The following is a 17,210-nucleotide window of genomic DNA, read 5'->3' as shown; positions in this document are numbered from 1 at the left end:
CAGGCTACAACTTTCTCCTGCAGCATGTTCCCAGTCTCCAACTACTCCTATAGCATAAGATCAAGATTAAGTGTTAAATGAAAGGTCCAGTGTAAGACAGACCACCTGATCTCTTCCCTTTGACCCATTTCACTCAGGTTCAGTATGAACACAAATAAGCTCAGTATGAGTGAAATGGGTCAGAGGGAAGCGTTCCGGTGGTTTGTCTTGCACGGGACCTTTCATTTAAAACTGAAGAATGGCTTTTAACTTATTGAAAGGAAAGGCAGCCACACTTTAACTCTTATAGCATGTTCACAGTATTTGACCATCTCTTTTTGCATGTCTTCTTCTTCTCACAGCTTTCTGTAGCATTGCATTCACTGAACATGAAGGAGTTGGAAGGTTTTTATCTTAATGCATTCTAAGATAAAAAACCACCTGTGTGCAGCAGCCCCCCCCCCTCAGCCCCTCTCATACTTACCTGAGCCTCATCTCTGTCCAGCGACGTCCACGAATGTCTCGGGCCATCCAAGACTCTCCCTCCTGATTGGTTGAGGCACAACAGCGGACGGGGCCAGACTGCAGCTCTGGTCTGAATGGACACAGGGAGCTGTGACTTGGCTCGGGTGCCCCCATAGCAAGCTGCTTGCTGCGGGGGCACTCGTCAGGAGGGCCATAGCAAGCTGCTTGCTGCGGGGGCACTCGTCAGGAGGGAGGGGCCAGGAGCACAGAAGAGGGACCCCAGAAGAGGAGGATCTGGGCTGCTCTATGCAAATCCACTGCACAGAGCAGGTAAGTATAACATGTTTGTTACTTTTATTGAAAAAAAAAGACACTACAATCACTTTCAGTGCATCTCTTTTGTTATCTCATGTCCACAACTGAAGCCCCCTGTATTATGTAAGTTGACCACCACTGCCCTAAAGGCTCCCCAGTTTTAGATTTCTCTTGAGCACAGCAGAATGCACTTAGATATTGGGACTTGAGGACAGCAGTGAGGGCGACAAGCTCATCTTTTAACCACTTCAATACCAGGCACTATTCCCCCCTTCCTGCCCAGGCCAATTTTCAGCTTTCAGCGCCGTCACGCTTTCAATGACTATTGCGTGGTCATGCAACGCTGTACCCAAAGTAAATTTTTATCATTTTGTTCACACAAATAGAGCTCTCTTTTGGTAGTATTTAATCACCACTGGGTTTTTTATTTTTTGCTGAATAAACAAAAAAGGCTGAAAATTTGGGGAAAAAAAAAAAGTTTTTCTTTTTCTGTTATAAAATTTTGCAAATAAATGATCGATCTTAGTGAATTTAGGGCAAAATGTATTCTGCTACATTTCTTTGGTGAAAATAACCCAGATCAGTGTATATTATTTAGTCTGTAGGAATGTTATACAGTCCACAAACTATGGTATATATCTGAAAATTGATCAATCCTGATGTACTGACGACCGATCATTTCTAATTTTTACTTTAAGTGCTCTATCCTGATTATGTCATTCTACATCTTGTTTTCCAGGACTGTTGTGTGTGTTACGGAGGTATGTGGTATCTTAAGGGAACAGTACAGTCCTGATAGCTCCAGAACCCTCGCAGCTGATGAACACAATGGCCCGAGTATAGACTGTAGCTATACTGCTCCAGCACCATCACGCAACCGTTACCAAAGGGACATGATGCAGTTAGCTGCATGGCCTGCAGGGAGCAGTGTTCCAAGGAAGGAAGCTGCTCTGTTGGAATATTTAATTTTGGCCTTTAAATCTTTTTGTTCTGTAACCTCAATAAATACTCAGAAATATACCCACCAAGTGGAAGAGATGATGGATGAATTTTGGGTTCATAGTGCCAACATACATAGGTAAACGTTTGGATAACATAGATTCTTGTCTTTAAAAGCAAACCAGTATCTGCAAATGCAGTACAGTAATTCAGTCACTATGCATTGTGTTTATTGAATTTTCATGCATTAAGGCAGCCATTTTGCTGTAAATGGTTCTAGGCTGCACCTTAAGACATGAAAAAATGCATCAGCAGCATTTTTGGTTGGCAGTTATTGTTCAGGTGTGTTGGGGTGCTTTTCTTATTAAATGGCTCCACAACACACATTGGATTGTGTGGTACATTGCAAAGATGCATTTGTGTAAAAGGACCCTTTAAGATGATCTGTCCTAAAAAGACTTATCCAGTTTTCTACATCAGATACAGATTGGCTGCACTAGTTTTTTCATAGTAATATGTCTTATTTATGGTAGAGGCCGACCTTTTTATGAAATGAAACACAATGATTTATATCTTATCAAAGCATTGGTGCCATCAAGGCATAGTGATCCAGTGTAATGGCTGATGTTATATGTGCAAGGAAGAGACTCAATAAAAAGAAACCTGGCCTAACAGAAATGGGGACCTGTCTTCCCTGACTCGTTGACCTGAGACAAATATGCAGGAAAATTAGAAGAAATAACCCATATATTTGCTCAGTGTCACTGACTCTGGATTGAATCAACATGGCGGCAGAGCAACTAGCTTTAATACAATGATAAGTCAGCAAAGGCCCATGTTTTCCTTATGACAGGTTTCTTTGGGTCTGTGTCAAAGGGATTTGATGGGCAAATGCAGAATGCTTTCGGCATCAGTTTAAGAACTTTTTTTCAGAATTCATTGCCGGTGAATTTGACCTGCAGCTGCTGAAGCAAACAAAACCTGTTGGCATAGGCCTATTTAAAGATGTATATGACAGCGCACAGCCATTCTCAATTACACAATGCTTATTATATTTTAAATAATATTGCAATTATTCTTAGATTCTGTTTCATTTAACTCTAGCTGTAAATGGATAACAATGTTTTAAAAGCAGTCATGATTTTAAAACAACTTTAGGGGTTGCGATTGCTGACCCTGACTTCTGAAATTTTTTGTCTAGCTGTAATGCTGACTCATGGCTTTAGTACTTTAAGTCATTAATTCAGAACAGGTAAGCAAATCAGATTGGAGGAAAATTTGTCGTCTATTTGCTTACTTGTTCTAGGTCAGCAAAGCAAAGTATTTTCAGAAAAAGGTCAGCAGTGGCTGCCATGTTTCTCTATTAACAGCAGTTTCTGAGGAAATTGGAGATAACATCTATTTTAGTTGACAGATATTGGCAGTTTTTTTTTTCTTTTGTGTTTTTTTTAATCTGGCTTGTTAAAAAAAAAAAACAATACAATAAATTAATTTCGGTTTGCCAGGGACAACACTTTTGCTTTATTTCCCCAGTTTATCATAAGTTATTGGGTAATGAATGTGTGCCTGCAGGTACTGGGCACTTAAAAAATGCTGGCAGATTGAACAGATTATTTAACTAGATTCCATTCAGTAAGACCATTTTCCTGTAAACAAATAAAAAGAATAGGACTATATGTTGTCATTGTTTCCTTTAACCACTTACCCACTGGCCACTTAAACCCCCTTCCTAACCAGACCAATCTTTCAGCTTTCAGTGCTCTCACATTTTGAATGACAATTACTCAGTCATGCAACACTGTACCTATATGAAATTGTCCTTTTTTCACAGAAATAGAGCTCTCTTTTGGTGGTATTTAATCACCTCTGGGTTTTTTATTTTTTGCGCTATAAAAGAAAAAAAGACTGAAATTTCTGTGAAAAAATGCATTTTTCTTCGTTTCCGTTATAAAATTTTGCAAATTAGTAATTTTTCTTCATAAATTTTGCCCAAAATTTATACTACTACATATCTTTGGTAAAAATAACCCAAATTGGTGTATATTATTTGGTATTTGTGAAAGTTATAGAGCCCACAAGCTATGGTGCCAAGCTCTGAAAATTGATCACACCTGATGTACTGACGGACTATCTCATTTCTTGAGACCCTAACAAGCCAGGAAAGTACAAATAACCCCCAAATGACCCCTTTTTGGAAAGTAGACATTCCAAGGTATTTAGTAAAGGGACATGGTGAGTTTTTTTTAAGTTGTCATTTTTTCCCACAATTCTTTGCAAAATCAAGATTTTTTTTTTCACAAAATTGTTATATTAGCAGATTATTTCTCACACACAGCATATGCATAGCACAAATTACACCCCAAAACACATTCTACTACTCCTGAGTACGGCGATACTACATGTGTGAGACTTTTACACAGAGTGGCCACATACAGAGGCCCAATATGCAGGGAGCACCATCAGGCGTTCTTGGAGCATAAATTACACATATAATGTACATTTTGAAGGCCCTGGAGCACCAGGACAATGGAAATGCCCCAAAACTGATCCCATTTTGGAAAGAAAACAACCCAACGTATAATCGATGAGGCATAATGAGTCTTTTGAACATGTCATTTTTTCCTACAAGTTTTTGGAAAATGTGTAAAGAAAATGAAAACGCATTTTTTTTTTTTACAAAGTTATCCTTTTTCACAATATTTCTAACATAGCATGTAGATACCAAAAATTACACCCCAAAATAGATTCTCCTACTCCTCCCGAGTACGGCGATGCCGCATAGAGAGGCCCAACAAGCAGGGAGCACCATCAGGTGTTCTAGGGGCATAAATGTCAAATCTAATTTGACTACCTATTACACTTTTGTGAGGCACTCTAGTGGCATGGATGAGCATGAATAGGGATGGATGAGTCGTTGATGGGGATGGCTGAGTATGGATGGGATGACTGAGCATGAATGAGTACGCCTGAGTATGGATGGGATAGCTGAGTACGACTGAGGATGGATGAGTATTGCTGAGTATGGATGGATGAGTATGGATGGATGGCTGGAGTGGGCACAGATCAGCGCTGTGGGCACTACACATCCAGCCCACAGCGCTGTAGCACTTGATCTCTCCCCTCACACTACTATGACGCTGGTTTGTTTACAAGTGACCGCTCCGTCATTTGACGGAATGATCACGTGGTAAACGGCCACTGTCAGCGGCCATTTACCGTGATATTTCTGGGTGCGCGCGATTCTGGGAGGACGTCAATGTACGCCCTCCCAGAGTTATTGAGCTGTGCTGTAGCCATCATTCGGCTATGGCGCTGTCGTTAAGTGGTTAAATTTCATTCCTAGTTGGGCTGTTCTCTCCATGAAGGAATGTGAGAATTTATCATCTGATGATACTTTTTCCTTGCAGACAGCATGATAATTACTCCTCTTGAAGTAACCGCTGCAATATTATACAATCTATTATATCCAATATAACTATTGCATACATGTATTAAATTGTCTAGTCCCTATAATTGCTAGTCTATCACAGTCTGATAAGCACAATGATATAACAAACACATCTGCTTAGTAAGTCTTATTTATTTCCCAAGGAATTAGGAAACTAACATAAAAGTATCACCCTTCTTCAGACACGGCTCCTATTGAACAGTCCATAACCGTCTTAACGCATGTCACTCCCCAACATGTGTTTGCGAACCAGTACCTATGGAACAGTCCTAACTGTCTTACCGTGTTGCGCTTCTCAACATATGCTTCAAAAACAGCCCCTATGGCACAGTCCATAAATGTCTTAACGCGTGTTATGACTCTCGACATAGGCCTCAGAACCAGCTCCTGTGGAACAGTCCATAACGGTCCTAACGTGCTGTGTTTCCCAACACGTGCCGTTTTGGCATGTCAGCGGTATCGCAGGGCTCAGACTTGACATCAAAGTCTCTAACTTGTACACAGAGACCCTACCGTCAATTTGTCCCCCAGCTTGCATAGATAAATGGGAGACCCTTCTATATAAAGCTCGAGTCTAACAACACATCTAAATCTGCAGCAATGACAAAACCCACAAAATTCCATCCCTGTGCCTGGATTTCCGTAACCATGCCCAGGGTGTATCATGCACCTCTACCTACTGTTAGGTTCAAGGAACACCCTAGTTCCATGACTAACGTTACATTGGTATCCTTTAGGACAAAGAAAAAACTTGCCTATGTCCCAAATAATACCCAGGTGCTTTCTTCCCAGCAATGATCTCTCTATCCAGAACACAGAGTGAAATATCTTCCCAACATATCTCATTCACCATTGTGTATTGACCTGGCATGCAAAGGACATCATGGTCATGCTTCCAACCGAGGGGAAATAACCTGCCTCCAGCTTCTATCTTCTCTGATCACATGTGGGTAATTTAGCCTCAAATGCAACAAGATAGAATCCCCAGTCAGTAAGCCCATTGATGCCACCAAATATACAGACCAAGTCTGCACTTCTGTATATGGGATCATACAGCATAACACTTTCCACAATCCAAACTAGTACAGCCCATCCGGGCATTCGACCACCACTTTGGATTAGTGTAAGCGACTTGTTTTGGCAAATTCTTACTGAGCGGTGATGCTAACTCATCAGGCCACTGCCCCTCATACAGAGACTATACAATCAGCTTGATGATGGTCGATACTTCCACCTGCCGCTGCGTGCATGCCAGAGCCAATGACAGATTTCTGTCCTATACCATCACCCTCTCTACCAACCTCTCAACATGGTTGACCAAAATCCAGAGCCACTTTAACCTGGGTGTTTATGTGACTTTGTTGAATGCTATCATGGATGCCACCAATCTCTCTGAGCAACAAAGCCCTGCTTAAGTTATGGCTGAGAGTTTGTTCCTCAGGAGACCGATGTCCACTCCATTCACAACACCCATCCCAGCTCCTATTTCCCCAATATAGTGCTGAATACATCCCTCCTCTTTTGGGTTACTCCTCAGAAATAAGCGTACTGCATAAACCTCATCCTGTGTCCGCACATCTCTGGGAGCAACTGGTACAATGACCACACTTGATTCAGTGTATATTCAGCACATACAGGGTAATAGGATTTTACCAACCATTGCGAGACATTGAAGTGCCATATGGTGAAGGCATACTGAACCCTGGTAGCCAGCGTTTGGGACAAGCTCAGATCTATTTGTAGTGGTTACCCTTTCTCTAACGGAGCATGCCCCCGTGTGTACTCACTGGCATTACCTGTGCAGGGTTTCAACCTCTCGGGTGTGACATCAACCAGGCGTATCTCCCCCATACAAGGAAATTTTCACCCCATTGATGTGTCACCTGGCCAACCTCTGGTCTGTTCAACAGACACCTTATTATGCATAAGTGCCAGCCTCCTGGTTACCTGCACCATATTAATTCCGTTATGTCAATTCATGTCATACATTAAAAACCTTTTCTTCTTTCAATTCCTCCCTCCAACAAAAAAAACACACATTTTACATTTCATGTTCTGACGGATTCAGCATGGCTGGTCTTGGAAATAAGGAAACATATGTACAACATCCAGAGCAATGATAGTAATTCGTGTTGAATTCCAACACCTCTGTATGTGGAATTCAGCAAGGGGCTGTAGGATGTATTCTACAAATATGTATCAAAAGCAAAACACTTCAATGTACTAGGACAAATGTAAAGGAGTACCCCAAGAAGACATCATCTACATATTATATCCTCTCATACATTAAATCACCAGTAGGGCAACCAAACTGGTAAGTCATGGAGGAGCTCAGCTATGAGGTAAAAATGAGAGGAACTGAATTTATTCTCTCTTGAGAAGAAGAGATTAGGGGGGAATATGATCAACATGTATAAATTCATAAGGGGTCCATATAGTGAACTTGGTGTTGAGTTATTCACTTTAAGGTCATCACAGAGGATAGGGGGGCACTCTGTCTAGAGGAAAAGAGATTTCATTTCCAAATACAGAAGGGTTTCTCCACAGTAAGCACTGTGAAAATGTGGAATATACTCCCTCCAGAGGTGGTTCTGGCCAGCTCAGTGGATTGTTATAAAAAAAGGCCTGGATTCTTTCCTAAATGTACGTAATATAACATTTATAGGTAAAGTTGATCCAGGGAAAATCGGATTGCCTCTTGGGGGATTAGGAAGGAATTTTTTCCCCTGCTGTAGCAAATTGGAGCATGCTTTGCTGGGGTTTTTCGCCTTCCTCTGTTTCAACTGTGGCTATAGGATTGTGTATATGAGATTGTATGATTTTTTTTTTTTTTTTTTTAAATTGGGTGAACTAGATGGACTTGTGTCTTTTCAACTTTTGTAACTGTAACCCACTCCTAATCTTATGGCTGGTTCACACTATAGTGATATGTTGTGGTACGCTAAGGCAACTTATTAATTATGACTAGGTTGCCGATGTTTAACCCCAATTCCAAAAAAGTTGGGGCACTGCAAAAAAAAAAAAAAAAACGACATAAAACTACAATATCTACCCAAACCAAGATATTTTCCTGCCATCATTTTTTCCAAAACCATGTTCCAGGGAAGAAAAGTCACTACATTGTCTTGATGTGGTGAGAGCAGTGAAAATCTATTTAAAGGCAACTGCTCAGATTCGTAAGACTGATGTCTTATTTATTCTGCCAGAGGGACCTAAAAAAAAAGGACAGGCAGCGTTGAAATCCACTGTCGCTAAGTGGATTCGACAAGTGATAATTCACACATGATTTAAGGGGTAAGATTCCCATGCTTCAAGTTAAGGCGCACTCTACCAGGTTGGTTAGTGCTTCTTGGGCAGTGCGTCACCAGGCCTCCATGGCTCAGATCTGCAAGGCCGCAACTTGGTCTTCAGTTCATACATTCACAAAATTTTATCAGGTGGATGTAAGGAGGTGGAAGGCGTGTGATCTGATGCTTTGATCAAATTGATACAGTTTATATACAGATACAAATGCATATAAAAAATAGCTTATATTCATAAAAACATAAATGAACATCTTTACACACTTGGCTGCAGGTACAACTGACAGACCTATATGGAATTATATATATATATATATATATATATATATATATATATATACACACACACACTTGTAGAGGAGGACCGCACTCTGCTTACAGTTTAGTGCCAGCAATCAGGTCTTCCCGCTGACCTTATATATAGAAGAAAAGTCCAAGAGGTTGCTGCACTTAAAAATTTCTTTGCTTTATTTCACAATATCTTCAGGAGAGATTTACAAAGCAAGCATAATCATTCCAAGCAATATCAAAGGCAACAATTGCCTGCACAGTTTCAGATATGAATGGATTACGTTTCGGGCTAGTATGCTTACGCCCTTCCTGAGATCCGTTGAAGCACATCAGGCCCAACACCCACCTGCAAAAATGAGATTGATTGCCCCCTTGTTGGGACTTTACATGGACCACCAACTCAACAAATGTATAAAAAATATTCTTTAATACAATGGATTAAAATACATAAGATAACACATATGACAAAGATGCACAACATGTGCTACATGAAAAATTCACCATTGAATGTATAGTAACATCAAAAATACAACATGAATGCCCAAATGCCCGATGCGTTTCCGATATAAGGTGTTCCAATACCTTCCTCAGGGGCCAAGGGTTCAGAAAGTTTTACATTCAAAAATAAATTCCAATATGGTGATTCAATGTCAAGAGTGAACATTAGGGACCAGCAAGTCAATATTAGTACTGCTCGCCTCACCACCAGTAGGCATCACAGATACTGAGTGCGCTCTCCGGGTGCATAGCGTTCCACCTCTGGTGAGACAAATATGTCCGTCTGGTGTGTGGTGTCAGATTGATGGATGAGGCATTCATCCATCAATCTGACACCACACGCCAGACGGACATATTTCTCTCACCAGAGGTGGAACGCTGGGTCATTGATCCCTGGGCTATTTAGCCTAACAGTAATGTTCTTATTCAGCTGTTTGGTTCTATCCAACGGGAGCAAACAATAGGAATACGCCCCTATAGACTGTGCAAGTGCTATGCACCCGGAGAGCGCACTCAGTATCTGTGATGCCTACTGGTGGTGAGGCGTGCAGTACTAATATGGACTTACTGGTCCCTAATGTTCATTCTTGACATTGAATCACCATATTGGAATTTATTTATGAATGTAAAACTTTCTGAACCCTTGGCCCCTGAGGAAGGTATTGGAACACCCTATACCAGAAACGCGTCGGGCATTTGGGCATTCATGTTGTATTTTTGATGTTACTATACATTCAATGGTGAATTTTTCATGTAGCACATGTTGTGCATCTTTGTCATATGTGTTATCTTATGTATTTTATTCCATTATATTAAAGAATATTTTTTATACATTTGTTGAGTCTGTGGTCCATGTAAAGTCCCAACAAGGGGGCAATCAATCTCATTTCTACTATAAGGGATGGGACCACCATGCTCTATATGATATGATGGGAGCCTCCATTTTGTTTAACACCCACCTGCAGGACCACAGATGGGTGTTGGGCCGTTCTGCTCGCAGAAGAAGATCGTCCAAGCAGCCCAGGACCTCAATCCCCTGCTTATGTAACCACACCACAGTAAAATGGAGAAAGTGTTGGCGTTGGGCACATATTGGAGTGCATAAATAAGCATCCGTGATGTCGACAGAAGCCCGAAAGTCCCCATGATGAAGGGACGCCACCACCGTGCGGATGTACTCCATTCTGTACCCACTGAAACCGGGACAAGCACACCTTGAAGCAACAGGGCTTGCACAGCCCCAAGGAGAACTGCCAACAGTCTGGTGACAGACGCCAATTGGAAGGAAAAACTGCTTTTCAGGGTTCAAGGCCGGAACACTAGGACATAGGTGATGGCGTGCCTTCATGCTGAAGGGGCCTTGTCCATGGGTCTAGGGAGCCCCGCTCTCGGCTCACTAGACCAGGTCCATTGCGTGCCAAGAAGGACCGCATCCGCTACAAGGCCCTTTTCCCCATTTCAGACTGGAAAACATTTAGACTTCCCTCCTGTGAGACTCGTAACAATGTCATCCAGGGTAGCCCCAAACAGACAAGACAATTGCCTTGAAATGGTAACCCAGTCCGCAGACCAACACTTAAGCCCTAACATGTCTAAGCACCCCTGCAGAAACAGAGAGCTTAGCAACCAAGGGAACTGCGTTCAGGAGGCATCGCATACAAACTGCAACCCCCAGACCAACTGGTCCGCCAACTCAGCGAAAGCAGAAGGAATCTGCTCCCTCTCCAGGTATGTCAGCCGGATCCTTAAAAGCTGGAGACTCCTCCCAGAATCACGCGCACCCTAGAGACAGGGGGATCCACTACTGGTGTTACAGTCCACTCCTTAAAGAAGGACCCCACAAAGGGGTACCTCACAGCGAAGCGTTTTTGGAACCACAAAGGGACGCTTTGGACACTACAAGTCTTTACGAACAAATATCCCAAAATAGGAGGGAAAAGGGAACGCTTTTGCCGTGTGAGACAGTGTATGGGTGCCAAGGGGACCGGCACCTCCGCTGCAGCCACAGCTGCATCCTCCATCTTTAAAGTTTCCCGCACAGATGTAATGTGGGAGACAACCAGCACCTTCTTGTGCGCCACTGCAGCTGTGGAGGAACAACCTCACTAACTGGCAGGATAGGGAGTGTGGCCACCAACGGCGCAAGGTGGGCCACATCTACGACGGCAGAGCCAGACATAGGATCAGTCGAAACCGATGAGGCAGGGGAGGGCGGGGGGCACCATTTCCTAGCCTATATGCCCAAGCGCCACCTGTGAAAACGCAAAGAACGCAGGGGGGCGCTGACTGAGACCTCTGCCGATTTAGGCCCTGCACAGGGGCGTCACCGAGGTCCCACACAGGGGACGTCAACCAAGGCCCCGCACAGGGGGCACTGACCCAGGCTTCTCACAAGGAGCACTGGCTGAGACCCCACACTGGGGCATCTACTGATACTCCGCACAGGGGGCACCATTGGACCCCTAACAGGGGCACTGGCTGAGACCCTGCACAGGGGGAGTCTAAGGATGCCCCGCACAGGGGACACCACTGGGCCCTTCACAGGGGGCACCGGCTGAGGCCCCTTACAGAGGGGAAACCAACTGAGGCCCCTCACAGGGGAGCCTACGGAGGGCCCATTTAAACAACCCCCCCAAATGGCCCTCAGAGCCCTCACAGCGCCGTCCCTCTGGAAGAAGGCGCCCGGCGTGGCCGTGCGGACTAGCAGGCTGCGGCCTAGTAGGGCACAAAAGCCGCATCCTAAATTTTGCATGCATAGGTCTGCAGGGGGACCGGACCAGGCTAGAGCCAAGTAAGGAGGGCGGACGCGGACAGAAAGCGGCGACCTCCGCTGCCCGCTCTAGGGCCACCACGCATGTCGCCCAGTTGGAAGGCCGCGGCCTAAATTTTTAGCTGCCCGCAGCAAGTGCTCTGTAGGCCACAAAGCCACGGCCTAAATTAGTGGAGGGCCGCCGCAGGGGGTGCGGATCTGCGAATGCCTGGTCACCCACCCAACTATCAGGTGCCAAGGTGTACCCCCCCATAGTGACAACCCTGGAGGGGGGGTGGACAGAGTGTCTGAAGCACCTAAGCCAGAGGCCTGGGCCTCACCCAGGGAAGGGGGGGGGTGTGGAGGGGAACCCCAGAGGGACCGACCACCCCAGGGAGTACCTGTGCCCCCCACCACTCCAGGGAAGGAGAGGGGGGGCCCCTTACCGCTCCAGTGAGTGCGCGGGTAATGCTCCCCGACAGATCCTCCTCGCGAAGTGGAGGGGCTGTCGGCCATGAGGAAAGCTGCGACTCAGGCCAAGACCCATATGCGACCTCGCGAGACGTTTAACTACTTCGGGAGGGAGTAGAGAGGAGACATTGCTGGAAGTGGCAGCAGAGGAGATCCTTGTTTTTGTAAAGAGCAATCCTAGGAGTGAGGTTTCCCTTCAATGGTTCCTTTGCAACAGGCATCTCCTTGTCATAAGACTATTACAAGCTGACCTGCCGGCAGGCTAATGCACAGGCGTTTCTGATCTCTATCACTTGAGATCCAACATATCTGGTAAGCAGTTTATATTATCATTCCTTACATTTCGTCTCAGACTGCTGGATTGAAGATTAGATGCCCTGGTTCTTAGAGAACTATATAAGGACTTTCCTTTGTTCATTTTGTTGTTTTAGGTGCTACATGGACTCTTCTTGGGTTTATATACTCTTTAAATCACGTGCTTGATATGCTTTATTTTTTATGTTTGATATATTCACATATTTGATGTTGAGTTTTTTTTATATATTTTTTGCTTGCGCATTTTTATATATTCACATATAGTCGTCTTTTGGCTGGATTTGTGCATCTCTTTTCTTGTTTCTCTTTTCTCCCCAGTCCCGCATGTCTCCCTCTCTGTCAGGAGCCCCCCACAATACAGAGTTCAGGTTCAAGTGTGCACTACATAAAGAATGCAGGGTTCAGGGGTGCCCTATATACAGAGTGTAGGGGTGCGTTGCGTACAGAGTGCAGGGTTCAGGTGTGCCCTATGTACAGAGTGCAGGGTACAGGGGTGTGCTGCATGCCAGAGGAGCCTAGTGGAAGCTTCCTCGGCTCTGTTACACAGGCCTGGAGAGATGCCGCGGGTGCCGGTAATGCCCTCTTCCTGTACACTACACCAGCCACACAAACTGCGTGGGGTGGGAGAGGGGGGCTTTTATTGCAGCTGCACAGAGCGCACATCTATTCCTCCGTGTGTGGATCCCAGGTCGCCCCCGGTTTACTTTCTGAGTGGTGGAGTCAGCTGAGCTTCTGCTGACTGGGCTCAGCACAGAGCGGGACATGCTGGCTTTCCTCCATTATAGGAGCTGCCAGCGGCTTCCCTGAGACAATTACAGAGATCTTGGATGGCCCAGGGGCAGGAGGAAGGAGCTGCAGCACCCCTCAAAGTGGCGCTCAGGGCAGATGCCCGCCACCCCCAGTCTCTGCCCTGTTTGTAGCAAAGCTAAATTTTTGACAACAAAATCTTAACAAGAATTCAACTACAGGTGAGTCTAATTATTTATTAAACAGGTGTCCAGCAGTTATTTGATTATAAAACCCCTTCCATTTCATGCTGTCAGCAATGGCCCTACATGGAAGAGAAATGTCAAGGCCTGAGAAAGAAAGTGGAGTGGTCTATACACTTACTTCAATCCTATTAGTGTCTTTGGGATGAATAGGAATGCTCATTGCGAGCAAGGTCTTTGCATCCAACATCAGAAACTCTCTTGGCTGAATAAGCTTAAATTCCCACAAAGGGTGCAACATTGCTTCCCCAGGTTGAGAATTTGTCTGGCTCCATTAAACCCAATTAAGATACCTCTGTAATTCTACTTTTAGAGGAAGCTAACTATCCTAAAATTGTCCCTCAGTGCTTGGTGAAAACTAGGGTGGGGTGCCTTGTAAAGGGACAACAAGGTTTGCCATAGGAGTATAAAAGCACTGTTTGGAGCGAACTTCTAGCACCATTAGAGCAAAAGGTTTTCTTCCATGCTGTGATTTTTGTAACAAGCTCATGAATAAGAAGGGAGGACTAAAGTCACCTAACCTAGAATAATATATTCATAAACTTTAATTACAGTGGGGAAAGTATTCAGACCCCCTTAAATTTTTCACTCTTTGTTATATTGCAGCCATTTGCTAAAATCATTTAAGTTCTTTTTTTTCCTCATTAATGTACACACAGCACCCCACATTGACAGAAAAACACAGATTTGTTAACATTTTTGCAGATTTATTAAAAAAAAGAAAAACTGAAATATCACATGGTCCTAAGTATTCAGACCCTTTGCTGTGACACTCATATATTTAACTCAGGTGCTGTCCATTTCTTCTGATTATCCTTGAGATGGTTCTGCCAGGGGTCTCAAACTGGTGGCCCTCCAGCTGTTGCAAAACTACAAGTCCCATGAGGCATTGCAAGGCTGACAGTTACAAGCATGCCTCCCACAGGCAGATGCGTGATGGGACTTGTAGTTTCACAACAGCTGGAGGGCCGCCAGTTTGAGACCCCTATTCTACACCTTCATTTGAGTCCAGATGTGTTTGATTATACTGATTGGACTTGATTAGAAAAGCCACACACCTGTCTATATAAGACCTTACAGCTCACAGTGCATGTCAGAGCAAATGAGAATCATGAGGTCAAAGAAACTGCCTGAAGAGCTCAGAGACAGAATTGTGGCAAGGCAAAGATCTGGCCAAGGTTACAAAAAAATTTCTGATGCACTTAAGGTTCCTAAGAGCACAACGGCTTCCATAATCCTTAAATGGAAGATGTTTGGGACGACCAGAACCCTTCCTAGAGCTGGCCGTCCGGCCAAACTTAGCTATCGGGGGAGAAGAGCCTTGGTGAGAGAGGTAAAGAGGAACCCAAAGATCACTGTGGCTGAGCTCCAGAGATGCGGTCGGGAGATGGGAGAAAGTTGTAGAAAGTCAACCATCACTGCAGCCCTCCAACAGTCGGGGCTTTATGGCAGAGTGGCCTGACAGAAGCCTCTCCTCAGTGCAAGACACATCAAAGCCCGCATGGAGTTTGCTATAAAAAAAAAAAAAAAAAACACCTGAAGGACTCCAAGATGGTGAGCAATAAGATTCTCTGGTCTGATGAGACCAAGATAGAACTTTTTGGCCTTAATTCTAAGCGGTATGTGTGGAGAAAACCAGGCACTGCTCATCACCTGTCCAATACAGTCCCAACAGTGAAGCATGGTAGTGGCAGCATCATGCTGTGGGGGTGTTTTTCAGCTGCAGGGACAGGACGACTGGTTGCAATCGAGGGAAAGATGAATGCGGCCAAATACAGGGATATCCTGGACGAAAACCTTCTCCAGAGTGCTCAGGACCTCAGACTGGGCCGAAGGTTTACCTTCCAACAAGACAATGACCCTAAGCACACAGCTAAAATAATGAAGGCGTGGCTTCACAACAACTCCGTGACTGTTCTTGAATGGCCCAGCCAGAGCCCTGACTTAAACCCAATTGAGCATCTCTGGAGAGACCTACAAATGGCTGTCCACCAATGCTTTCCATCCAACCTGACAGAACTGGAGAGGATCTGCAAGGAGGAATCGCAGAGGATCCCAAAATCCAGGTGTGAAAAACTTGTTGCATCTTTCCCCAAAAGACTCATGACTGTATTAGATCAAAAGGGTGCTTCTACTAAATACTGAGCAAAGGGTCTGAAATACTTAGGACCATGTGATATTTCAGTTTTTCTTTTTTAATAAATCTGCAAAAATCTCAAGAATTCTGTGTTTTTCTGTCAATATGGGGTGCTGTGTGTACATTGAGGAAAAAAATTAATTTAAATGATTTTAGCAAATGGCTTCAATATAACAAAGTGAAAAATTTAAGGGGGTCTGAATACTTTCTGTCCCCACTGTATGTCACTGTGTAAAATTGTGCCATTTTGGTTTTAACCAGCAGCTGGTTGTGTATGTGAGTCTGGTGAGGCATCAATAGAAGATTTTAATATCCTATGCACTCTTTTTTCAGTTCAGCACATAGTAACAACACATAGGTTATTGGGCCTTATTTTTTTCACACTGAAATAAATGGATGATTGGCGAGTCTGTGTAGCATAACAGTGTATGAAAAATGAAAGCAGAAGCAGAGTTCTTTTCCTCCCAAAAAAGGCAGTATCAGTTTTCCTGGCTTGGTTGGGAGAATAAACATCAAAATCTCTTGGCTTCCCGAGTTCCTGTATTATTTCCAGGCCTTGTTGCTTTGAATTCTCACATCCTCCGGCTCTTTAAACATTGTGGCCTCAGACACAAAAATGTACTATTTTATACCATTCTGTAGGGATGTTGGTACAATTATTCTTTGTGTTTATTTTTTTGGAGCTGACCTCTACCCTACCTTTTTGACACGTATGTTTATACAGTGTATGACCAGGGTTAGGATTTCCTGAGCTTGATCAATATAATATGGACTTTACTCCTCACTGTCAGAAATATTGAACACTCCACAGCAATGAAGATGGTTTGTACTTTTGCAGAGATGCAATCTCTACATGAAGAATTATTCTAAAAAAAAATAAAAATATATTGGTTACGCTAAGGACTGCAGTACTTCGAGTTCTCACAGAGCCAGGTTTAATTTCTAGACTTTTTGCATACATCAGTGGAGGTTCCTATGAAGCCACTTTACCCTTTTAAAATAAAAAAGGTGTATACTGCCAGGTGTCCCTTCCGTATTAGGTAGCTTCTGTGCATCATAGACAAAACTAGCTATTATACAGTGGTGTGCCACATCTCCATTCCCTAATTAGAAAAAACTTGCCCTCAGTCACTCAGGAAACTGTCCCATTAAAGTCAAACTATTGGCAATTCCTGCCCCCCCCCTTTTTTTTTTTGATAGAGCAAAGGAAGGATTATTACCCGTCAGCCAACTGTGTCCCATTGCAGAGATTTCCCTTCATTTCCTGTCCCATAGCCAAACAGAATTTGAGAGGAAATCCCTGCAAATTAAG

At 43.9% G+C, this 17,210-nt stretch overlaps 1 protein-coding gene across 2 annotated transcripts in view; it reads left to right on the top strand.

The window, feature by feature from the left end:
* The window catches only part of POLR3E (RNA polymerase III subunit E), a 109,250-nt gene extending 106,041 nt beyond the window's left edge, over positions 1-3,209 (top strand). For both annotated transcript variants that reach the window (XM_073591037.1, XM_073591038.1), the window contains one exon: positions 1,499-3,209. In XM_073591037.1, the coding sequence (XP_073447138.1) occupies positions 1,499-1,555 (57 nt within the window). In that variant the 3' untranslated portion in view covers positions 1,556-3,209. The remainder of the gene's footprint in view (positions 1-1,498) is intronic.
* The last annotated feature ends 14,001 nt before the right edge of the window (positions 3,210-17,210 follow it).

The sequence above is a fragment of the Aquarana catesbeiana genome, linkage group LG06 (genome assembly GCF_042186555.1).
Source record: "Aquarana catesbeiana isolate 2022-GZ linkage group LG06, ASM4218655v1, whole genome shotgun sequence".
Taxonomy (NCBI): Eukaryota; Metazoa; Chordata; class Amphibia; order Anura; family Ranidae; genus Aquarana; species Aquarana catesbeiana.
Note: the sequence above shows the minus strand (reverse complement) of the source record. Positions and strands in the feature narration are given on the sequence as shown.